This window comes from Bombina bombina, chromosome 3, assembly GCF_027579735.1.
Source record: "Bombina bombina isolate aBomBom1 chromosome 3, aBomBom1.pri, whole genome shotgun sequence".
In the NCBI taxonomy this organism is placed as follows: domain Eukaryota; kingdom Metazoa; phylum Chordata; class Amphibia; order Anura; family Bombinatoridae; genus Bombina; species Bombina bombina.
Genome location: NC_069501.1, coordinates 1028091730 through 1028117834, shown reverse-complemented (window position 1 = coordinate 1028117834; position 26105 = coordinate 1028091730). Strand labels below are relative to the sequence as shown.

Below are 26105 nucleotides of genomic sequence, written 5' to 3'. Positions count from 1 at the left end.
CCCATTGAGGTGCTTTAAGTAAAATCATTGGGTGCATATTACATTATATATTTACACTGTTTTCAAGGTCTGTTACTCTGCCATGGAGTCTAATAATTAAGCCCCCTCTGTTCATTTGTCAGACCCATAAGAGTGAAGATCTACTGATCATTCATTTATTGGTGTGTGTAGCTTGCAAAACTGTACCAGTTTGTCAGCCTAATCAATTATGCAATGGATGTGTTTCACATTTTATGCATACTGATCAACCTAGCACCATTATTTCTACTAAGAATGTTTGCCCTGCTCCTATATACAGCATCTCACAAAAGTGAGTACACCCCTCACATTTTTGTAAATATTTTATTATACCTTTTCATGTGACAGCACTGAAGAAATGACACTTTGCTACAATGTAAAGTAGTGAGTGTACAGCCTGTATAACAGTGTAAATTTGCTGTCCCCTCAAAATAACTCAACACACAGCCATTAATGTCTAAACTGTTGACAACAAAAGTTAGTACACCCCTAAGTGGAAATGTCCAAACTGGGCCCAAAGTGTCTATTTTGTGTGGCCATCATTATTTTCCAGCACTGCCTTAACCCTCTTGGGCATGGAGTTCACCAGAGCTTCACAGGTTGCCACTGGAGTCCTCTTACACTCCTCCATGACGACATCACGGAGCTGATGGATATTATAGACCTTGCGCTCCCCCACCTTCTGTTTTAGGATGCCCCACAGATGCTAAATAGGGTTTAGGTCTGGAGGCATGCTTGGCCAGTCCATCACCTTTACCCTCAGCTTCTTTAGCAAAGCAGTGGTTGTCTTGGAGGTGTGTTTCGGGTCGTTACCATGTTGGTATACTGTCCTGCGGCCCAGTCTCCGAAGGGAGGGGATCATGCTTTGCTTCAGTATGTTACAGTACATGTTGGCATTCATGGTTCCCTCAATGAACTGTAGCTCCCCAGTGCCGGCATCAGTCATGCAGGCCCAGCCCATGACACTTCCACCACCATGCTTGACTGTAGGCAAGACACACTTGTGTTTGTACTCCTAACCTGGTTGCTGCCACACACGCTTGACACCATCTGAACCAAATAAGTTTATCTTGGTCACATCTGACCATAGGACATGGTTCCAGTTATCCATGTCCTTAGTCTGCTTGTCTTCAGCAAACAGTTTGTGGGCTTTCTTGTGCATAACCTTTAGAAGAGGCTTCCTTCTGGGACGACAGCCATGCAGACCAATTTGATGCAGTGTTTGGTGTATGGTCTGAGCACTGACAGGCTGACCCTCCACCCCTTCAACCTCTGCAGCAATGCTGGCAGCACTCATATGTCTATTTCCCAAAGACAACCTCTGGATATGACGCTGAGCACATGCATTCAACTTCTTTGGTTGACTATTGGGAGGCCTGTTCTGAGTGTAACCTGTACTGTGAAACCGCTGTATGGTCTTGCAACTCAGTTTCAGGGTCTTGGCAATCTTCTTATAGCCTAGGCCATCTTTATGTAGAGCAACAATTCTTTTTTTCAGATCCTAAGAGAGTTCTTTGCCGTGAGGTGTCATGTTGAACTTCCAGTGACCAGTATGAGAGAGTGTGAGAGCGATAACACCAAATTTAACACACCTGCTCCCCATTCACACCTGAGACCTTGTAACACTAATGAGTCACATGACACTGGAGAGGGAAAATGGCTAATTGGGCCCAATTTGGACATTTCCACTTAGGGGTGTACTCACTTTTGTTGCTAAGGTTTTAAATATTAATGGCTGTGTGTTGAGTTATTTTGAGGGGACACCAAACTTACCCTATTATACAGGCTGTACACTCACTACTTTACATTGTAGCAAAGTATTATTTCTTCAGTGTTGACACATGAAAAGATATAATAAAATATTTACAAAAATGTGAGGAGTGTACTCACTTTTGTGAGATACTGTATGTTCCTCAAGTTGCTACCACAGATGTTTTGCCTTAATTTAAGAGTAATCTGCTTGCAACAATCCCACTACCAAGTAAATGCAAATGCAGGTCTTGTGATACTGTGTCAAATGAGGTTACAGCTATGCAGCCACATATAGAAATTCCTGAAATTCTTCAGGAATCTACAGTATGTCTGACAGTTAAAAAAATTTTACTCAGAGGGTGAACTTTCTTCAGAGGATCAGAATTCAGTTCCTGAGTTAGATACAGATTCCTATTCAGATTTAAAGTGGAACATGTATGCCTTTTACTTTATGAGTTTCTTAAAACCTTGGGCCTATCAGATACCAAACTGACTGAGGATACATCTGTAAACCAGTTAAATGTAATTTCTAAGGCTTCTCTAAAGGTCCCTGAGGTTTTTCAAGTATCTGAGCAGTGACAGAAAACATAGCTAAATAATGGAGGGGGGGGGGGGGGGAGAATTAGTTCTTTTTTTTTGCTCTTTCTTCCAGATTTAAAAAGATATATCCTTTACCAGAACAAACTTTGTCACTATGGTGGAGCTATCTCTATCTTAGCTTAGAGTATCACTATCCCTTTAGAGGACAATACCTCTTTCAGAAATCCTATGGATTATTCTTATTAAACAGGAATTCTTTTGAAACCGGATGTACATATGTAGCTGGTGCCACAGCTTTTTGGTGTGACTCCTTATTTTAGGTGGCTTATTATCAATCATCTAGAGAAGATCTGCAGAACTGTATTAAGGCCTTAAAAATTGCAAACTATTTTATTTGTGATGTAGTTATGGACATTATCAAGATTAATGTTAAGAATATGTCTTTTGCCATCCTAACAAGTATTGGTCAGCAGACATGGTCTTCAAAAACTGATAGTTAAATATGTCTTTTCAAGGTAAGGTTCTGTTTGGATCTGGTTTGGATTCAATTATATCCACTGTATTTGGAGGTAAGGAAGCTTTCCTTCCTCAGAAAAAGAAGTTCACTCTTTTCGTTCCTCTGGAGATCCGAAGTCTGCTTCTTCCCAAAAGTTGGACTCTTCCAAACCTACCTGGAAACTTAGGTCATCCTGGTCCAGGTTTAAGCAGAACAAACAGTATACTTCTAACTATAAATCCACATTAATGTGAGGCCCCCAATCCAGAATCTGTTCTGGTTGGGGGCAGATTGAGTCTTTTTTTCAGGAGGCCTGTTTCCAATCAGTTCAGGATCACCGGGTTTTAAACATTATTTCCCAGGGTTACGGAATAGTTTTTCAATCCAGGCCTCCTTGTTGATAAGTCCTTTGTGTCTCAAGTCCTCAAATTTCCTTTGAAGTCGGTCTCCTTTTTTGAAGCTCTGGAGAACATGTGGATTATTTAACCTGTACCTGTCTCAGAACAGGGTCAGGGTTTATATTCCAACCTCTATATTGTTCCAAAAAAGAAGGGAACTTTGAAACCCATATTGGATTTGAAAACTCTAAACAAGTTTTTTAAGCGTTCCAACATTGAAGATGGAAACAACTCAAATGATTTTCCTCAAGTCCAACAGGGTCAATTAATGTCTACAATAGATTTGAAGGATACCTTTTTGTATATCCCTATTCACAAGGTCCATTATCAGTTCCTTCAATTTGCAATTCACAACAGACATTTCCAGTTTGTTGCCCTTTCTTTTGGATTAGCTACTGCTCTCCGCATATTCACCAAGGTATGTAAAGCCTTGCTGGCTGTGATCAGAGCTCAGGGCATTTCAGTAGCCCCATACCTAGACAACATTCTAGGTTCATCCCTGTCTCTGGCAATTTCTCATACTCACAGGTTTCAATCTTTTCTTCAAGATCACAGTTGGAAGACAAATGTTCCAAAGAGCTCTCTGTCTCAAGCAACACAACAGACTCAGTTTTCATGTACCTGTCTCGCGTAAACTCAAACTTCAGAGCGCATGTTCGCTTTTTCAGCAGACTGCTTATCCAAAAGTAGCTCAATGCATCAAAGTGATGGGCCTCTTCAACTATCTATGCTAAGGCAATGGACAAGAAATTATCTGCAGATAGACCAGCAAATTGTTCTAGATTCCTCAGTAAAGCTAACTCTATCCTGTTGGATAGACAGTCCATCCTTAGCCCTTTGGGGCTTCCTTTCTTCATCCTTCCTGGGCTATAGTAACTACAGATGTCAGTCTTTCAGGATGGGGTGCGGTCTGGGGAGCTCCGAGAGCTCAAGGAGTTTGGTCTCCTCAGGAGGCAAGGTTACCTATAAACATTTTGGAGCTGCAGGTGTATCTTCAAGCTTTTCAGTTGTGGCCTCTTACGGCTGTGTAATATATAAATCATTGGGAAGGCACTCATATCTATTTCGCAACCAAGGAAGTTTCTCAGATTTTTCTTTGGGCATCTTGGTTTCCAGATGGGGCCTTCCAGAAATAGATCTGAGGCCTCTCTCCTAAACCACAAGCTGTGCCAGATCCAGGTATCCAAAAGCACAAATGATTGATTCCTTAGTGAGTCCTTCGTTCTTTTATATAGCATATCAATGTGTTCTTCTACCAAGAATCATAGCTTGAATCAAGCAAGAGTTTTGCTCATTTGTATTGCTCCAGCTTGGCCCCGCAGAACCTGGTATGCAGACTTGTTTCCGATGTCCAGTTCCTCTCCCTGGCACCTGCCACAGAGCAAGACCTATTGTCTCAAGGTCCTCTATTTTATCAACATTTCTAAATTTGACAGCGTGGAGGTTGAACGCCAAATTTTGAAGCACAGAGGTTTTTCAGACGCTGTAATTGATACTCTTTTTCCAGGCTAGATAGCCAGTAACTAGAAATATTTACTACAAGATATAGAAGGTTTATTTTGCATCATCTAAGTCTAGAGGATTCAATTGGCATTGCTTTAGGATTTTCAGAATTATTCAATTCCTTCAAGATGGATTAGATAAGGGCGTATCTGCTAGTTCATTGAATGGTCAATTATTGGCTCTATCTGTCTTGTTTCACAGAAAGATAGTTATACTTCCTGATGTTCAAACATTTGTATAAGCCTTGGTTAGGATTACACCTGTTGTAAAACCCATTTCTCCTCCATGGAATTTAAATTTAGTTCTCTTTGTTTTGCAGGGTTCCCCTTTTGAACCCATACATAGTACAGGTGGCCCTCATTTTACAACGGTTCAATTTACACCGTTTCAGAATAACAACCTTTTTTCCCAGTCATGTGACTGCTAACATAGATTTTTTCCCAGTCATGTGACTGCTAACATAGATTGTACTAGGCAATTTACACATACTCTAGGCATACAAGATGCAAAAATAGAGTCCTTAATATGCTTGAAAAGCATTGAGAAGCAGTGCATTTATTAAAATAGCCAGTAGGTGGAGCTGTCCTCTTGTGTTGCAGCAAAGCAAAGAGAGATGATATTAATCAGTTTAACAAGACCTGAGCTATTGAGCAAAGGAACAAGATCTTCCTGTCTATAAATCAGTCCAGATTAGAATGCATAGAAAGAACTGTTTGCAAAAAAATGCAAGTGAAGTCTGTGTTGTGTGATTATTTTATTAGGTTTATAATGCTGTTTAGCAAATGTTTTTGTTCATTTAACTTAGTTTAATTATATATTCTGTGTTGTATGATTATTTTATTAAGTTTAGAATGCTGTTTAGCATTTAAAATCTTAATTTCAAAGCTTTAAAAACAATGTATTAGATGTTACTTATGACAATTTTGAGAGGGGCCTGGAACCTATCTCCCTCACTTCTAATTGACTTACATTATAAACTGGGTTTCAATTTACAACGGTTTCGATTTACAACCATTTCTTCTGGAACCTAACCCCGGCGTAAACTGAGGGCTACCTGTATAGATATGTAGCTCCTGTCTTTGAAAGTTCTTTTTCTCTTAGCAATATCTTCTACTCTCAGCTTTGTCATGTGGATCCCCTTTCCTTATTTTCTACAAGGACAAAGCTGTGCTTCATACCCAATATTATTTTTTACCGAAGGTTGTTTCTTCTGAAAATATAAACCAAGAGATTGTTTTTCCTTCTTTGTACCCCCAATCCTTTAAATGCTAAAGAGAGGCTTCTTCATAACCTAGATGTAGTAAGAGCTTTAAAGTTTTATCTTAAAGGGACAGTCTACACCAGAATTTTTATTGTTTTAAAAGATAGATAATCCCTTTATTACCCATTTCCCAGTTTTGCATAACCAACACAGTTATAATAATATACTTTTAACCTCTGTGATTATCTTATATCTAAGCCTCTGCAAACTGCCCCTTTTTTCAGTTCTTTTGACAGACTTGCAGTCTAGCCAATCAGTGCCTGCTCCCAGATAACTTCACGTGCACAAGCACAGTGTTATCTATATGAAATACGTGAACTAACACCTTCTAGTGGTGAAAAACTGTTAAAATGCAATCTGAAAGAGGTGGGCTTCAAGGTCTAAGAAATTAGCATATGAATCTCCTAGGTTAAGCTTTCAACTAAGAATACCAAGAGAACAAAGCAAAATTCGTGATAAAAGTAAATTGGAAAATTGTTTAAAATTACATGCTCTATCTGAATCATGAAAGTTTATTTTGGCCTAGACTGTCCCTTTAAGGCTACTAAAGATTTCAGACAGAGCACAAGCTTATTTGTACATAATTTTGGTCCTTGTAAAGGTAAAAAGACTATTGCAGTGGCTCTGGCTTCTTGGCTAAAGCAGGTGATTCACAAACCTTACTTGGTGGCGGGAAAGTTCCCCCCAAAACATATTACAGCTCAATCTATTAAATCAGTTTCTACTTTGTGAGCTTTCAAAAATGAGGTGTTGATAGAACAGATTTGCAAAGCTACAACCTGGTATTCCTTACATACTTTTGCCAAATTTGACTGTTTTTATGTTTTTGCTTACTCTAAAGCGTTTTTTGGCAGGAAAGTCCTTCAAGCCGCCATGTCTGGCAAATAGGAGCTGCCTTTGTTTTTTTTGTCCCACCCATTTCCTTGTTGTGGACTCCACAGCTTGGGTATTAAATCTCACCATCATAAAAAAAAAAAAAAATTTACATGATAAATTATTTTCTTTCAGGATGGTGAGAGTCCAAAAGATCCTGCCCAATTACGTTGTTTTTATTTGCACCTCTCTATACCCTGCTTTGTCTTTCCTATCTGTCGGTTTCTTTCCCTCTACTCAGCTATACGTTAAAATGAGTAGTACAGGGAAGTTGGTGGGCTTAAAAGCTCTTGTTGTATGGTGTTCTTTGCCTCCTCATAGTGGTGGGAATTCAATCCCACACGTCAAAGCTCATGGTGTAATGCTTGTGGGATACTCCTCTATCAGACCGAACTCGTAGTAGTCTTGTTATCCCGGCTTCGAGCCGGAATGATAGGGAATATCCCAGAGCAGAGTAGGTTTGCAAGATGAGATAAATGGAACTCACCACAGGCAGGACAGTCCTTGGCAGCAACAGGCAGGAAACCAGAGACAAACCACTAGGGTGGTCAGGCAGGCAAGGTTTGGCAACAGTAAGGCAGTCCAGGGGTAAACCACTAGGATGGTCAGGCAGGCAGGTCTTGTCAACAGTAAGGCAATCCAGGGCAGATAGGGGTTAACAAGTAGAGTGGGCAGACAGGCAGAGTTCAGCAACAATGTCAATCCAGCAGTTAAGGGTTAAAGAGGCAGAGTGGTTAGACAAGCAGAGTTCAGCAGCAGTATCAATCCAGCAGTTAAGGGTTAAAGAGGCAGAGTGGTCAGACAAGCAGGGGTCAGCAGCAAAATAACAAACCAGCATACGATTGAATAACACCCAGAAGAACAGTAAGTAACACCTATTCTTGGGCAGTGATAGGTAGGACTGAAGTTACTTACATAGGCGCAGGATTCGTGCCACAGGAGATCCAGACCGGCTTCTGAAGGAGGAAGCATGCGGCGATGATGTCACCGCCACACGCAGAGAGGAGCCGACTCCCCCCTAGGCAACGAGCAGACAGCAGGCACCGCGTCCCTAGCAACAGCTAGAGTGGCGCGACACGTGTACTCTCACCATCCTGAAAAAAAAGAATTTATCAAGTAAGCATACATTATTTTTTTTTATTTTTATTTTTTACAGATAGTTCCTTTACGTTAATTTTTGTCATTTGAAATGGCTGCTTTTGCCTGTTATATCCCCATATACTGAAAATTTCAATACTGTACTGGTTATAGAAAAGCTTCTAAACAAGAAGGTTTAGAAAAAATCACAGGGAGGGGGGTGGGTGCTGGTTGGTTGCACAGCTAGGTACTGAAATGCTCATTTTCTTATTGGTTCTCTCTAAGGCCCCAATTCTAAAAAGATCTCTGGGCTGGTGAGATTCTATAAGAATGCTCGCCAGTCCTATTTCCCTGGTGGAATTCTATAAAGCCACAGGGTGTCTCGCTAAGGGGTGTGTGTATACCTCATTTTCGTATGGGAAGGAGATGCATACATTACAAAAGTGCACAATAAAATGTATAATTTAAAAATCTTACAAAGCGAATAATTGAACCATTTACACAAAACTACAGGAAAAAATTGTATTGTTAAGGTGCATCAAAATTCATAGCAAAATTGGTTCAAAAAAAATCCTATTTTTATCAAAAGATGTAAAATTTGTAGGTAAAAGACTACACAGGAATAAATCGTATTAACTATGCACCACGTAAACCATCATTTAAGGTAAATTGGATTGTGCCAAAAAAAGCAAGAAATTCATACATAAAGTACAAATATACAAAGCATAATTGTTTTGTTTTTTTCGTAAAATGGGCTGAACATGGGCGTTCAATGGTGTGTATGAAATGTTCTCTCAAATCCCAGGGGTAATTCTATAAACATTTTTGTACTACAGTTCCCACTGTTTATTCTCATCAGTTTAAAATTTTGAGTTTTCAACAAAATACCAAAACATTTAATTATTCTGAAAGGAAAAACCTGTACATACGAAATTCACAGCACATTTAAGGTACAGTGCACTGATAACAGCATAATTTTAATTGTATAAAGTGAAAGTCTGCTCCAAAAATGTATTGCTTAAAAAGATAGATAAGCCTTTTATACCCATTCCCCAGTTTTACATAACCAACACGGTTGGATTAATATACCTTTAACCTCTGTGATTACCTTGTATCTAAGCCTCGTTTGACAGCCCCCTGATCACATGGCTATTTATTTATTATCTATTTATTGCAAAAAAAATGAGTGGTATCGCACTCTCCATAGCGCTGCCATTACAAGTTACTGAAAAACTTTCTTTTGTTGTGCGATATGGTGTGATAAGCTCCATACTGCACAAAACCCAAGGCCTGACTAGACATGAATGGAGAGAAAGTGTTAGAAAAAAACTAACACCTGCGATCGCGGAATGGTGATCGCCGTAACGCAATCCCCATTGATGTCTATAGGGAAAAATAAAGTTATGTTAAAACCTAACACCCTAACATAAACCCCTAGTCTAAATACCCCTAATCCACCGCCCCCCGACATAGGCAACACTAAATAAACATATTAACCCCTAAACAGCCGGTCCCCCACATCGCTACTACTATAATAAACCTGATAAGTCCAGTATGAACTGGCACCAAGGTAACCCCCACCTCCGGGGTTGCAAATATTTTGCAGGTGTGCAAGCTAACAGACCAGCACCAAGAGTCTGTAAAAATAATGTCCAAAAGTAGTAAAGCAGCACCACCAATTAATTTAAAAATTACTTTATTAAGCCAGCATAAAACAGACAACGTTTCGGATATACATACTTATTCATGTCTAGACATGATTAAGGATCTATATCCGAAACGTTGTCTGTTTTATGCTGGCTTAATAATGTAATTTTTATATTAATTGGTGGTGCTGCGTTACTACTTTTGGACACTATAATAAACCTATTAACCCCTAAACCCTCTGGCGCCCCACATTGCTACTACTATAATAAACCTATTAACCCCTAAATCTCCAGCCCCCACATCGCTGCTACTATAAGAAAACCTATTACCCCTAAACCCTCTGCCCCCCCACATTGCTACTACTATAATAAACCTATTAACCCCTAAATCGCCAACCCCCCCCACATTGCTACTACTATAATAAACCTATTAACCCCTAAACCTCTGCCCCCACATCGCTACTACTATAATAAACCTATTAAATCCTAAACTGCTGGCCCCCACATCGCTACTACTATAATAAACCTATTAACCCCTAAATCGCGGGCCCCCCACATTGCAACACACTAAATTAAACTATTAACCTCTAAACCTAACTATCCCCTATACTTTAAATTACATTTACAATATAACTATCTTAAACTTAATCAAAACTTACCTGTGAAATTAAAATAAAAAACTAAGATTAAACTATAAATAAACCTACATTACTATTTTAAGAAAACAAAATAAACTAAAAATAAAGAAACCTAAATTATAATATTAAAAAAACCTAACATTACCAAAAAAAAAAACAACACTAAAATTACGAAAAATAAAAAACACTAAGATTACAAAAATAATAAACGAAAGTATCCAAAATAATAAAAATTAAACCTAATCTAATAACCCTATAAAAGCAAAAAAGCCAGCCCAAAATAAAAACACCCCCTAACCGAACAATAAACTACCAATAGCCCTTAAAAGGGCCTTTTGTATGGCATTGCCCTAAGTTAAACAGCTCTTTTACCTACAAAAATTACAAATTCCCCCTAAAAGTAAACCCCCCACCCAACCATCCCCCAAAATAAAAAACCTAAATACCTAAGCTACCCATTGCCCCTAAAGGAGCATTTGTATTTGCATTTTGTGCCTATTAAAATAAAAAATGCCCTAATCTACAAAAAAAAAAACACCCAAAAAAACCCAACACTAACCCCAGAAAATCTACTCACCGTTCCTGAAGTCAGGAAGTTCTGGCAGAGCAAAGTCTTCATCCAGGCGGTGAAGATCTTCTTCCAGGGTGGCACCATCTTCTATCTTCTTCCCAGAGGTGCAAAGCGGTCTTCGGCGATGCGCGGATCCGGAGTGCTGGTCCTCATCCTGAGCCCAGATCCTCTTCAGCGGTGGTGGTCTTCAGCAACGTGAATCCTCCTCTTCATGCGATTGTCCGCCGCGCACTGAAGCTTGAATGCAAGGTACCCCTTTTATATTGGGGTACCGTTGCATTCCTAAATATTCAAATCAGTCAATAGGATGAGAGCTGCTTAAATCCTATTTGCTGTTTTGTTTTTGGGTGTTTTTGTTTTTTAGATTAGGGTATTTTTTATTTTAATGGGCACAAAAGAGCTGAATGCCCTTTTAAGGGCAATGCCCATACAAATGCAATGGGTAGCTAAGTTTTTTTTAGACTTAGTTTTTTTTTATTTTGGGGGGTTCCCGGGGTTGGTTGGGTGGGGTGTTTACTTTTAGGGGGGACTTTGTCATTTTTGTAGGTAAAAGAGCTGTTTAATTTAGGGCAAAGCCCTACAAAAGGCCATTTTAAGGGCTATTGGTAGTCTATTGCTAGATTAGAGGGTGTTTTTATTTTGGGGTGGCTTTTTTTGTTTTTATAGGGCTATTAGATCAGGTTTAATTTTTATTATTTTGGTCATTTCATTTATTATTTTTTGTAATCTTAGATTTTTTAATTTTTCGTAATATTAGTGTTTTTTTTTGTAATGTTAGATTATTTAAAATTTTCTTAATTGTAGTTTTTTTTTTGTAATGTAAGTTGTTTTTTTCCGTATTTTTTTATTATATTGTAATTTAGGTTTTTTATTTTTAGTTTTTTTTTTTTTTGGTAAGTTTTTATATTGTAAGTTTAATTTAAAGTTAGGGGGTGTTAGGACTAGGGGTTAATAGTTTAATTTAGTGTTTTGCGATGTGGGGGGCCGGCAGGTTAGGGGTTAATAGGTTTAGTTTAGTGTTGGCGATGTGGGGGATGGTTTAGGGGTTAATAGCTTTTTTTATAGTAGTAGCGATGTAGGGGGCGGCGGTTTAGGGGTTAATGGGTTTGTTATAGTTTTTGCGATGGGGGATGGCGGTTTAGGGGTTAATAGGTTGTTTATGTGTGTTAGTGTACTTTGTAACATTTTGTTATGAGTTTTGTACAACATTTTTGTTTTGCAAAATCCATAACTACTGGTCTTTGATTGTGAAATGGATCGGGGAGGTATAAGCTATAACGCTAGCGTAATAGCCGGATTGCACAACCTATAATACGGTGCAATGAAAATTCCACACTCAAAAGCCATTCTTTGTGTGCGGAAAGGAGAGTTGCGTAAAGGCTAAAACGGTAGCGGTATAGCCGTACAGCTACGACTTGTAATACGGAAGACCTGCATATTCCGCGCCCAGTGGCCAATTTTTCAGCGGTATAGCCGTACCGCAACACTTGTAGTCTTGCTGAATGTTATCTATAAGGGCCCACTTGAATTAGCCTTGTCTTGTTGTGTTTTATACTCTGCATCTGGTGTAACAAATCACTGCAAGCACGTTAAGGGGAAACCAATTTACAGTGCAATGAAAGAACATTAGTATCAGTTATACACTTATAAAACAAATTTTAGAAAAAGAATTATAAAAGCAGTGTTCCAGAGTTATTTTTATCATTTTTACATTTTTTAAAAAGACTGGTAATTAAAACAGTAAATTAGCTGAAGGCTAAATGAGAGAGCCATATACTTTCAATATTCTTAAAGGAACATCTTGAAATTCCAAGAGTTGTTTTCTAGTAGTGACATAAATGAACTTGTCAGCTGAGCATGGGGGCACAATTGTTTGTTTACATTGTCCAAACTCCCCCCCACTACTTTCTTTATTTAGAGGAGGAGAATTCCAAACGTAATACTGGAGTAGCCTACATTGTTTTGCTGATACCATTTAGTTACAAATATGTAGCAAAGTTATTCTTGTGAAGACTGCACTGAATTACAGATAAAGGGGCAAAATAAATAATAAAAGTATATTAAAAATGTGTTTTTTTAATATTTAGTGTAAAATTGTTCGATGTCCCTTGAAGTTGTGGATTCTGGCCATAAGTGTAAATGAAGTAGAGTTTACATTTTAAATGAATGACAATGTAGCTAAATAAAACCAACAAAACAATTATTGTGTTTGCTTTGCAGGTCTTGACTCAGGAAAATTTAGCTACACTTGTTACAGGAGTAATGGCTCCCGCAGGGGCAGTTACTCAGCCTGTTCTGATCCCCATCAGTATTGCAGGTCAGATGGCTGGCCAGCAGGGACTGGCCGTATGGACTTTTCCTACTGCCACAGTAGCCACACTTCCTGGATTGGCGGCTGCCCCTCCCACAGGAGGGGTTTTCAAACTGCCTTTAACCAACCTGCAAGGTAAGTAGCTACTTACTTATGACTTCACTCTGCCAAAACACATCAGATGCTTTGTCTTGAGAACCATCACCCAATGATATTTAAACGGTGTTAAATAAAAATTAACCAAAATAATATGAAAGTATGAATTATACACACCATGAATAGATATTAAAGAAAAATACTGCAATCAGACCTATCAATCAATCATCCTTATTATTGAATATATTGGTTGCCATGTTTTACTTTCGCATTGCCTGAGTTCTTTTTTCTTCCATGTAGTTGTGCAAAAAACCTTGCAAACAACCCCAAAGAGCATGAGAAAAAAACTTGTTTCTTAGAGATTGCCTTGGTAAATATGACACCCAGGTATTGTGGCTCTAATGCATACACATATTGGGTGGCATAATTAATTTAAACTGGAAAACGTTTTAAGCATAAAAATGTAAATGAAAACAAAGCCAAAATAAAGACACACGTTAAATTAGAGTTTTAATAAAACAAAATAAAGTGTTCCTGCGCTCAAGGAGCATTTACAGGTTAGAGTTGAACTATTTCCCTTCCTAAGCCGTTCAGTTGCTCAGTTATTATGACTGTTTCACCTGAGCTCAGGGAAATCTTTTTTGAATCTGACCTGTTAATGCTCTGTGGGAGTGGAATTTTGATAAACACTGTTTTAATGAATTGTATAGGAGGTTTGTTGGATTATATACACAAAAACAATCAGCTTTTTCTACATGAAGAATTGTCAGTTTGGGCAGTAATTTCATATTTTGGAGAAAAAAAAATACTTAGATGTGCTAAAACAGAAGATTTGTATTTGAAATTACAAGGCTCACAACCACTGTTGGTTTACAGGGACATATTAAAAGTCCAATTTTTTCAAATAAAATAATAATATTTCAATGGGCGGAGCTAGCCAGCCAAGGAGATAGCTGCGACGTGAGAGAGCTCCGGGGCCCTGTCTGGTTGAGGATGTTAAAGGCATTAGCCAAAAGCTCAATCCACAGGAACTAAGTATCCGCTGAAGATACTGACACCTTGCGAAGTCCATCTGTGAACTGTGACACACTTTCCGGTACGGATTCAAGATGCTTGAGAGGCGCCATTGCCGACATCGGACTTACCTCAAGGGGGGTCTTAAAATCACTCCTCTCACTCATATGAAAAAGATTGACAAGAGGTAAGGTCCGGAAATGGAGACCTGATCGGTTCTAATAACTTGTAGTTGTGCCAACAAATAATCCAGCAAATAATCTTACACAACCGGACCGGAGGTAATTTTCCGGAATAGGCCACAAACGGGCGTACAAAGCACTTCAGCGGTCACAAAGTAAAAGTTTATATGAGCCATATTTAAAATTCAACAAAGCGCTAAGCACTCTGGCAATCAAGGTTATATATACCTGGAAAATACAGAGACAGTGAGAATTCTTTTTATTGAAATGGTATAATTAGGTGAAACAGCCAATTCAAAAATGGCGTCTGAGGCTTACTTTATATGAGACCTAATTTAGGCTCAATACTACATGAAGATTTCAGTGTTTATATTTGATAAAGCACAGAGCTTAAAGAAGTGTCCTAATCGGATTAGATCAACTGGATGAATCAGTGAAATCAGCTATGTTATAAAACTATTTTTTCTATCTTGCAACAGCATTATTATGTAGTGCACCTCTACCATCCACAACAATGTATGCCCTAGAGGGTCAAGATTTATTCAGCTCTATTAAATTGCGGACCTGGGTGTACTTATATACAAACTTACATGAATCAAGCTACTTGGGTCACTATTCAAAGTATCAGTCATGCAAATGCATCAATATTGTTGCCTAAAAAGCCTACAAATAAGGTAAAGGTCCCAAACAAAGACAACAATCTTCGCCATCAGTAAACAACTTTTTCAAATATCTAGAGGCAAAATCCTCCATCACTACTACAGTGGAAGATCCAGACACTGCAACAGTCTTCTCATCCTCAGAGTCGGATACTGAATCTACAACTGATACTATAACTGTACCTAAAACGTTATTTGAGTCAATTCCTTCAAAAAAAGACTTCTCTATGCTAGTTTCACAAGTCAAGCAGTGCATAAAAGAAGAAATAAGTGATCTTAAAAAGGAAATATCGGAGATAGGTCATAGGGTGGAAGCAATCAAAAACACACAAGATTCTTATAATACAGCGATCTCAGAGCTACACAGCATTATTCACAAACAAAATACTACAATTCAAGATTTAAAAGAAAAAATGGATGATACAGAAAATAGGAGTAGGAGACACAACATTGGGGCATCCCTGAATCTATCCCCCCATCAGATCTGGAACAATACCTACAAGATCTCTTCAATTCTCTCAAGCAAGAAGAAATACCATATAAAAATTATATAATTAGGGCTCCCAGAGCTCTTTGCCCTAAAACACAGGACAAACAGCCTCCCAGAGATGTGATAGTCCGAATCACAAATTTTCAGGTCAAAAAAGAAATAATGAAACTTGCTAGAGAACAGCAGCCCATTAAATATGAAAATGCAGATATTCAACTGTATGCAGACCTTTCCCAAAGAACTCTTACTAAACGTAAAGAGATGAAGCCCCTCACCATGCTCCTCAGAAAAATGAACATATACTGTACAGGTGGGGATTCCCCTTTAATCTGATAGTCGTCTGGAAAGGAAAACACCTCACTTGCACCTCACCCAGAGACATCCATACTATCTGCAAAGAACTCAACATACCTCTGCCAGAAGAGGAGGATGCCCACACTTCCAATACGGAACAAACAACAGAAAACAGCACTATTCTTCTTCCTCAAAGGGAAGAATGGAAGCAAGTCCAACAGAAAAGGACACGAAAACAACTTTGTTTATTTTTAAGTCATGTGTACTCAAAGTATGATTGTAGGAATACTAGGAAACTATCTCAAAGTGGTCGTATAGATATTCACTTAAATTTTCCCCATGAGTAACGATATTAAGCAGGATCTCATTATCCTAACACAAAATACAAAAGGGTTAAACTGTGCTAATAAAAGAAGAATGGCCCTTTTAGATTTACAAAAAGAGGAGGTCATATCATCATGCTCCAGGAAACACATTTTAAAGCTAAACCTATTCCCAAATACTTTTCGGCACACTACCCTCAACATTTTCATTGCGCAAACCCATTCAAAAAAATTAATGGAGTTAGCATTTTGATACATAAATCTATCTCATTTACCAACACCCATTTAGATTTTGATAGAGAAGGAAGGTATCTATACATTACAGGTCTTCTTTTTGGTAAACCAATTACCCTAGTTAACTTGTATGCCCCTAATAAACAACAACATACATTTCTTAATTCAGTCACTAACTCCATTATCACCCACGCAAAAGGCCCCTTAATAATTGCGGAAGACCTAAATGTCCCATTGAACCCATCCATAGACTGTACTAACCCTGAACTAGAATTACAACACCACATCTCCAAAACATATGGCAAGACCTTCAAGTACTAGGACTTCATGACACCTGGAGATAAATAAATCCCCCCAAAAAAGATTTTACCTTCTTTTCCCATCCTAACCGTAGCTACTCCATGCTAGACTATATATTAGTTGATCATTTAGTTCTCTCTTGGGTAAAATACACGACTATACAACACACCACATGGTCTGACCATTCTCTAGTTTCATGCAGAATTTGCTGGCCCTCTGTTCCCCTTAAAGCTTTTCACTGGAGATTAGACAAGTCTTTACTTCTCGAGAAAACTCTGGTTAAAAAAATTGCAAAACATATAAAATCTTACTTCTCCATTAATAACACTCCAGATATTAATGTTACCACCCTCTGGGAAGCACATAAAAGCACTATAAGAGGAGAATGCATTAAGACCAAAGCCCAAATTACCAAAAACAAGAGGGAAAAATATCTCTCCCTAGCTAAGGAAATAGCAGATTTCGATTACTTACATAAAAATTCCCCTGAAGATGCCAAATTATTGGGACGACTCAACATTAAAAGAGACCAATTAAGGGGGCGTGTCTGACCAGCAGCTATGATGGCTGCTTTTCTTTATGGCTAATGTCAGGAGCTGGGGAATCCGCTATTTCTCGCTCCTCAGATTTGTTTCCCAAGAGCTACAACTCTATTTTGAGAAGTTTAATAACTGTGGAGAAATTTGATATACTTTTTATGACACAACTTAGCCCGGGAGACCTAAATAGATGAAGTGCGTAGCGGAGGCTAGCTAACAGCCTAGGCCTTCATCGCGCCCTCCCCATTTTCCTGCAATTTCAGGAGGAACAGCAATACAAGCTGTATACATCTAACTTGCTTTCAGCTTCGAGTGATAGCAGCTTAATCCGATCATGGAGACCCTATCCTTCAAAATACAGATGGTGTTTTCCAAATTTGAAGCGGAGATGATTCGGAGTATTAGAGCTTATTCAGGGGGCTGCCAGCCGAGAGACATGCGAGAGAGAGATCTTCCACATTATTCCATACAACCAGAGGAGCATTCAGAGCAACGGCAACCTACTATCCATGTTGAGGCACAAATAAAGCGTGCACAGGGAGATTCTGATACACCTGAGATGCGAGATTCCGCACAGGGACAATCTATGAAATATCAAGAGGAGATGACCTATGCTAACTACGTATCACTGCCGATACCTAAAAGAGCCAATACCCCAGCAAGTGATTCGGATGCAGTGGAGAGCGGTCTGGGAGGAGCGGTGTGGCAGGGAGAGGTTCAGTGCCACCAGAAATGCAGAGATTTGTTGTTTCACGTCCCTATTGTTGGGGCCATAAGAGCTGGCAAAAGGGGGAAGCCGCTGTGTGGGATGCTGCTCATGCCTACCGCTTTTGTTTCAGGAAATTGTGCAGCTGGCAAGCCCCTGGCACATTTGAGGATCGTTCCCTGTCTTGTCGTTGCCCTTCCCTACGGGTTTGGAGACATCATAATGATGGTTACCACAGTAAAACAGCACAGGATTGGGATCGGCTAGTTACCCCTAACAAGGCTAGAGGAAGCAGGTCTGATTTTGTAAGAGATGTTGGCTATTTTAACTAACCATATAGAGATTGACACTTAACCAAACCTACACATTAAAGTACCAAAAGCTTTGATATGGGGACAATTACTATATTACTTTGTATAGAATCTGTATAAGGGCTATTTCAAGTCTGATGCACCCATGATTTATAAATTCAAGTTATAAACTGTGTTTGTTGCATTTGTCTTTATCAAGATCCAGATTATACACTTGGCTTAGAACAAAAATGACTGAGACTGAATCCCCTCATATGCCCAGAAAATTGTTGCAATATAACACTGAATCTCTAGAGTTTATGTTTAATATGCTGCTACTCTTCAGATCTGTACTTTTTCAATATGCTTTGTTTTTTCTTTTTTGCTTTATTTTGTGGGTTCTCTTTCCCCTGTTGGTAGTTTTCTTGAAGCTGGACCTTATCCCTAAACTTTCCCATTGGCATTTGTAATCTTTATTGTGTGGCCCAAGAGAGGCCACTGCTAGTCAGTAAGGGAAATTGCTTACTCTCATGAGGTCCTTATAAGGGACACTTAATCATATTGTATTTGAAAATGTGAGGTTAGCTATTAGTTTTAATCTGCCATACATAGTCTATAATAAAAATGGTCAATTATATTGCACATCATGTCTGCATTCAGCCTATACAGGGATGCCTTTCGCAAACTGTTTGACTATTCATGTATGTGACTATAGAACATTTATATGGTCAGGTTATCATAAATTTTGTTCTTTGATGTGATCTCAATCCTGTTACCATATGTTGTGACTGATGATTTTTGATGTATGACAATTCTGTATTTACCTATGTTTATAACCTCAATAAAAATGTTTAAAAAAAAAAAAAAAAAAGAGACCAATTAAACAAGATACACACTTAAAAACAGATGCTGTCCTTCCAACAGAAATTTTATACGGAAGGGAATAAAGCCAGAAAAAAGCTTGGCCAAGCCTTAAAGAAACAACAACAAAAAACATATATATTCACTCTATAAAGAACACAAAAGGCAGAAACATTGAAGATACACGAACTACGTATAGCAGAGGAATTTAAACTCTTCTATCACAAACTATATAATCTATTCCCAAATAGAAATAATCAGGCCCATCTTTAAGTTTGCCAACGATTTTTGGATAGTATACATATTCACCAACTAACTAAACCTAAAACAAAGCAAGGCACCAGGCCCATACGGTTTTTCTGGCCTCTATTATAAAACATTCTCAAACTATCTTGTCCCATATTTAACCTCATTATTTAATTCTATTTCAGACGTCCTTCCTTTCCCAGAAACAATGCTCCAAGTGAACATTTATGTACTTAAGAAACCAGGTAAACCTCAAAATACCCCAGCCAACTTTAGACTAATCTCTTTGCTTAATACTGACCTGAAATTATATGCCAAAATACTAGCAACCCGACTAAATAAAATCCTTCCCCAAATAATTAATCAGGACCAAGTGGGGTTTGTCCCCTTCAGAGAGGCGAAAGACAATACAGTAAAAGTACTTAATCTCATTGACCACATTTCTTCGACCAAAACTCCAGCCATATTCCTTTCCACTGACGCCGAAAAGGCATTTGACTGACTAGACTGGACATACCTTTACGCAAAGTTAAGACAGTTTAATTTTCCCATATCCTTCATGCAGAAACTTTTTTCTCTATACTCTCACCCAACGGCACAGGTCAAGGTTAATGGGACACTGTCAGAAGCGTTTGAAATTAGAAACATCTCACACCAAGGGTGCCCCCTCTCTCCTTTATTATTTATCCTTTCTTTAGACCCACTAGCAATTAAGCTCAGGGCGAATGAACAAATACAAGGGATTAAAATAGGACATCAAGGGGGGACGGAGCTTGATGCCAACACGATAGGTCGCACACAGAAGGAGCTCCTCCAGATATCACTCGATTTTATGACTTTTCACGCAAATTAAGGACATTATTTTTGGATCCTACCTAATATAGAAGAGGATACTACCCTGTTATATGTTCTAGCAAAGTTATAGGTGCTAGCTACGCTTATGACCCTAGCAACTGCTTCTTCACGAGGCCACAAGGTGATCGACCCAAGAGAACTGCGTCTCTACAGAGGAACTTTTATTGTGATCAAGGGAAACTGAAAATTGGGTTACCGCTTTGTAGCTAGGGCACTGAACATAGTCAGCGTAACTCTAACTGAACCTTGGCTCAACAAATCCTGGACTCGGTACCCGATACCTAAAATGGAGCCCAATACTTTGCTGCAGGAAATTGGCTTGCTGCTACAGCAATATCAAAAGGACTTTACAGCTTCGCTTAAAGCTGCATATCTCTCTCCTATTGTGACTACCGCTGCCAAGCCCTGTGGTGACAGCACTAATAGTGAGCTCTCCGATCTCCAATCGCAGAGATGCACCAGCTTCCTGAGTGGGATTTTCATTATTCGGCAGCCACTGCTGGCCTGTTTCAAGATGCCGCACCTTATTTGGATTTTGCCAGCACAGATCTTAATATGGAGAGGTCATTGGGCTTCCTGCGGCAGACTGAGGAGGAAGAGACCCGGGTACTGACCGAGATTCTAATAGGGAGGCGAAGCAGTACACTATTTGGTGTCAATTTTAGTAACCTAAGATTACACGTGGTCTATCCATTTGTTTGTGCAGACAAGCTTGGGAAGTATGTTCCATCTTGCTTCGCCTCTTCCACTCATTACCATCTTAACAGGACGACCTGCCTAGAGGTGCCCAGCATTGCGGACTTCCATTGACCCTAGCACAAGTTGGCTTTAAACTAGGCATTGGTTAAACTGTTTGTAGGAATCTGTCTTCCTTTTTTTTTTTTTATTTGTTGAGTGGCAAGCTTTTTGTATGGGTTTCAGTGGCAATTAGCCCCATCATAGCTCTTCTTACAGTAATTACTAGTTTTACTGCATTACAGTGAAATATGTTAAAGGTATGTTTACTTTCCAAAGATAAAAAAGGTTTGAAGTTCTTTTAATTAATGTCCTAAAAATTATATACTTGTGTTTCATACATTGCTAACATTCATTGGACAAAAGGACAATGCTATTTCCTATGACGGTTCACAAACCTGAAGAGACTACATGTAGCAGCCCTGCTCCATAACCCTCTCCGCTTGCTCGGATGAGGCGGACAGGAATCGCCGGAATTCAACCCGATCGAGTACGATCGGCTTGATTGACACCCCCTGCTGGCAGCCGATTGGCCGCGAGTCTGCAGGGGGCGGCATTGCACCAGCAGCTCACAAGACCTGCTGGTGCAATGCTGAATACGGAGAGCGTATTGCTCTCCGCATTCATCGGTCTGTCGGACCTGATCCGCACTCTCGGATCAGGTCCAACAGACATTTCATAAATAGGCCTCATTGTAGTATTTTTTTTTTCGTTATTTTTTTCTGTTTTTTTTTTTTTCTTTTTCCCTTCAGAATGCTGCATACTATTTATTTTACTACCGTATATCTGTAGGTATATTAAGGCTTGCTGACCCCACATCTTTATTGATCAGTTATCTTATTTGTTTTGGTATTAACTAACCTTGGTTGTGAACTGTTGTTTTTAAGGGGAGAATATTTTCAAAGATCCTAGCTCCAGAAATTATATGTACCTTAGACTCTGAGACTCCCCGTAAGACCTTACTACTACAGCTTTTATAACTGTTTAAATTGTTATATATGCATACATAATCTTGTGAAAATTTAGGGGTTAAACCTATGCTACTGGTATAATCCCCTACACTACTTTATTTTGTTTTCTTAGGTCTGCAAGTATATAAATATTCCTATACTTGCAAACAAACTAGTATACTCCTAAGGGGCTGGAGTCATCATGCCTGCAAGTTTAAATCGAGGACTAGCCTACCATTAAGACATGCCTAGTCTCTAACCTTATTATTTTACCGGTTGCTGGGTATAGGGCCCGTACCCAAGCAGCGGGGTATTAATGTCTAAGAAAGTAGACTATAATTTCTCATTTATATTGGTGCTAGTAAATCTGTTCTCTGGCTTTTGACCCACGCAGATGTTAATGGTTCTTATTGGTACTAAGACTGCAGACTCTTTCTCTTAGTCCCTATAGCTCCATGGTATTATAACTAGTAGCATAGTTCTTTTTTTTTTTTCTGCTCTCTATGACCAGTGGGATGCTAATATTCTATGGACATATTTATTACTTATAGGTCATGAAAACATCTAAATTCAATACTATCAGAAACCTACTATTTATAACAGGTTTAGGTTCTCTGTGGAACATTGTCCAATTTTGCTATCGGTGCAATAACTCATTTTTGCCATACCTGGTTAATATTAAGGCTTGCGCCTATGTTGCATCTTTTTCTAAATTTTAATCCTACCGCTCCCCCACCTACTAATATATTCTGGATCTTACTATGCCCAGAATATCATTGTGCAGTTTCCCTCATAACTACCGCATTGTTAATCAATTATATTTAACAATTTTAAGATATAGTACCCATATTAGTTCTACTTACTCCTTTGCTGGCAGACTGCTAACATTTGGCCTATATCTGAAGATATTGAGCTATCCATACTAATTTAATCTACTCCTATATAATCTGAATCTTAACAAATAGCATCTCTTTGGAGATATTGAAACATCCATATTATTTATCTGTCCTATTACTAGTGGATGGTTAACTTATAACTAATATTTGTTGTTTACTCCCATACTGTATCTCCCTCTCTAATGATTGTATATAAAGTTTGGCCCAAAAGAGGCCTTGAATAGTTTTTGAGGGATATTTATCTAATAAAGAGAAAAATAATAGAGATTTCCTTCCTTGTGCACTATAGGCAAAAATGTTTGGAATTAGAGATTTGTTTTTCTCCATATTCTTGCCGAATTCTTGCTGATAGGATCTATATTTATAGAGTGCACCAGTATACTAGCTGTTCTATTGGCTGATTGGAACAGCCAATAGAATGCAAGCTCAATCCTATTGGCTGATTGCATCAGCCAATAGGATTTTTTCTACCTTAATTCCGATTGGCTGATAGAATTCTATCAGCCAATCGGAATCTAAGGGACGCCGTCTTGGATGATGTCACTTAAAGGAACCTTCATTCGTCGGGTAGTCGTCGGAAGAAGAGGATGCTCCGCGTCGGATGTCTTGAAGATGGAGCCGCTCCACGTCGGATGGATGAAGATAGAAGATGCCTCTGGATGAAGACTTCTGCCCGTCTGGAGGACCACTTCACCCGGCTTGGATGAAGACTTCTCCCGGCTTCGTTGAGGGCTTCAGCCCGGTTGGATGAAGACATCTGCCGCTTCCTTGAGGATGGATGTCCGGTCTTCAGAACTGTAAGTCGATCTTCAAGGGGTTAGTGTTAGGTTTTCTAAGGGTGTATTGGGTGTGTTTTATTTTTAGGTTAAGGGTTTGGGTCTGCAATAGAGCTAACAGCCCTTTTAAGGGCAATGCCCATCCAAATGTTTTGGCTAAGAGGTTACGTTTTCACTTCTTAGCCAATAACCGTGTGGTAAATCCCGCTCCCATGGGCACCAAGCCAGGTTTACAGCACACTATTGGCTAAGAGGTGAAAACGTCACCTCTTAGCCAAAAATTTTTTAGCCGTGGGCTGCTGTAGGAGCTAAGAGCGGCGATTGGTTGAATCAAATAAAGGAGCTTTCTACATGAAGCATCTTTTACTTCATGAATTAAAGTGCCCTTTATTTGTTTCAATAGTAAATCCTAGCGTTTGTAAAACCCTAGGATTTACTTTCACTTTAAATCATATTGGTCTAAGATTTTTAAAAACGTTAATCTAGTTCTACAAACACGACAAACCCCGATTCCCAAATTGATTTTATTAAATCATCCACACCAAATATCTTGCAAATTATGGAGACACCTCTTCCAAATTATGATTAATGCAGCAAAAAATCCCAAGGTATTGGAAATCTCCAAATATACCTACAATTACTGAATAAAAAGAACTAGTTAGTAATAACCTAACATTAGAAAGATTCCATTATCTTAAGTTGGGACAATTGAACTTCTATGATATTCAATTCCTATGGGAAGCCTTTATTTATAGTGACAATTAATAAAGCTTAGTTACCAAGTTTGGCATTCTTTCGCTATAGAGTGCTAATTGATATCTTTCCTACACCACATTAGAAAATGTAGTTGTTCTACGAGTACATATGGTTATTTTTATATTTGTTTTATGTTGTTTTTGTATTTGTTTTCATGTTCTGTTAACATCATAAATAATAAGCAACGGTGTAAGAGACTTGGACCATCCTTTGGAATGGACTTTTAATTATTTACAGATTTATTGTTCATTGTACTGTGCTATCAAGCATTTTGTTGTTCAAAACTTTCAATAAAAAGGAATATATAAAAAAAATAATAATAATATTTCATACATTTTAACACACACAGACCTGTGCATGTTTTATAATAATTATTTAGTATGTGAACATAGTTAGTACCTAATCTGTTAAAATAGTCTATTTCATCACTGTCTAAAATGCCTTTAAAAATTAAAAGCTTTTTTTTACACCTCAAAGTCCAATCCCGTTGAGCCTGGGGAGAATGCATAAGGGGGCATAGTTTGTATCCCTCTGCACCTCATAGTCCTGACCTCCATTCACTCAGTCATTAAATAATTGTAAATATATATATACAACTCAAAAGATTGCCGAGCCCTGACATCTACATGCGCTAATATCTACATTGCTGACATCTACATGCGCTACATAAGCAGTTGCTGTGGCAGTGGATTGGCAGTTCTCAGTAAAGGGGCTCCTGTTGTTCCCTCAGCCTGATGCACCTAACCGGAAATATGTGCAGCACCTTCACCTGTGTAAAAGTGTTCATGACAAGTTTTGGCAGTGCAAAAAAAAGTTCACCTAAGGGAGACACAATATGTTGTCTTGGAGACACTATATGGTTGTCTTGGAAACTTTTGAGCATATTGGCTGTCTGTAGAGGCTGTTACTCATAAGCATCTTCTTTACGTTGTGTCTTTACTTACTATTTGTAACAGTGTATGCATTCTTAGTGCTAAAAGTGGTGTACGGTTAAGTGATAGTTTCAGTGGGCGATGAATGAAAAATATGCATTTTACTATTTCGGTGTCCTTTTGATATAGTACTAACAAATCATTAGTTTGTTTATTGGTGGCTACTTGCTAACATAGTGCTTTTAAGCAATGGGCTCTAAGTCCAATCTGTATTAACAACTTTTCAGTTGGATTTATTACACACTGTACGTCCAACCAATCAGAAAAAAAGATTATTATATTTTTCATTGATTTTCATTAATTCTATCCTCTTTGTCTCTCCCAAACGTGGGAGTGGGAGAGATAATGGAAAAAAGACAAGGGGAGAGGATGGAGAGAGAAGTTAGGTGGAGTTAATGCAGAGAGCAGGGAGAATGTGTGAGAAGAGAGAGAGGAGGGAGAGAGGTGAGGAGGGGGAGTGGAGAGAGATGGAGAAGGGAGTGGAAAGGAAGAGAGAGGGGGAGAGACAGAGTGGAGAGAGAAGGAGGAAAGATGGAAAAAGAGTAGTCAATGTGGAGAGAAGGGAGTGAATAGGAAAACAGAGGGGAACAGAAAGGGAGAGAGTCAAGAACGAGGAAGGGAGCGAGAGAAGCTAGAGACAAGAGAAATGGGGAGTAAAGAGAAAGGAGACAAGATGAAGAGAGGAGAGTGAGTATAAGAAATGTTACTAGCAGCTACAACAACTGGTTGCAAAAGGGTTAAAATGCTGTGTTCTGTTGTGAGCTGCAGGGAGGGAACCTAGGATGAATACGACTAAGTGCAGCCCCCTCATGCCTCTTATATGGTCAGTGCTGCCAGTGTCCTTGTGCCTCCTGTTTATGCTGATGCTGCCATAAGGTGGAGGAAAA

General features: G+C 38.8%; 1 protein-coding gene across 1 annotated transcript in view; it reads left to right on the top strand.

Moving 5' to 3' along the window:
* POU6F1 (POU class 6 homeobox 1) overlaps positions 1–26105 on the top strand; it is a 392830-nt gene that overhangs the window by 165263 nt on the left and 201462 nt on the right. Inside the window, exon 5 of the mRNA XM_053708223.1 lies at positions 12994–13219. Within this exon, the coding sequence (XP_053564198.1) occupies positions 12994–13219 (226 nt within the window). The remainder of the gene's footprint in view (positions 1–12993; positions 13220–26105) is intronic.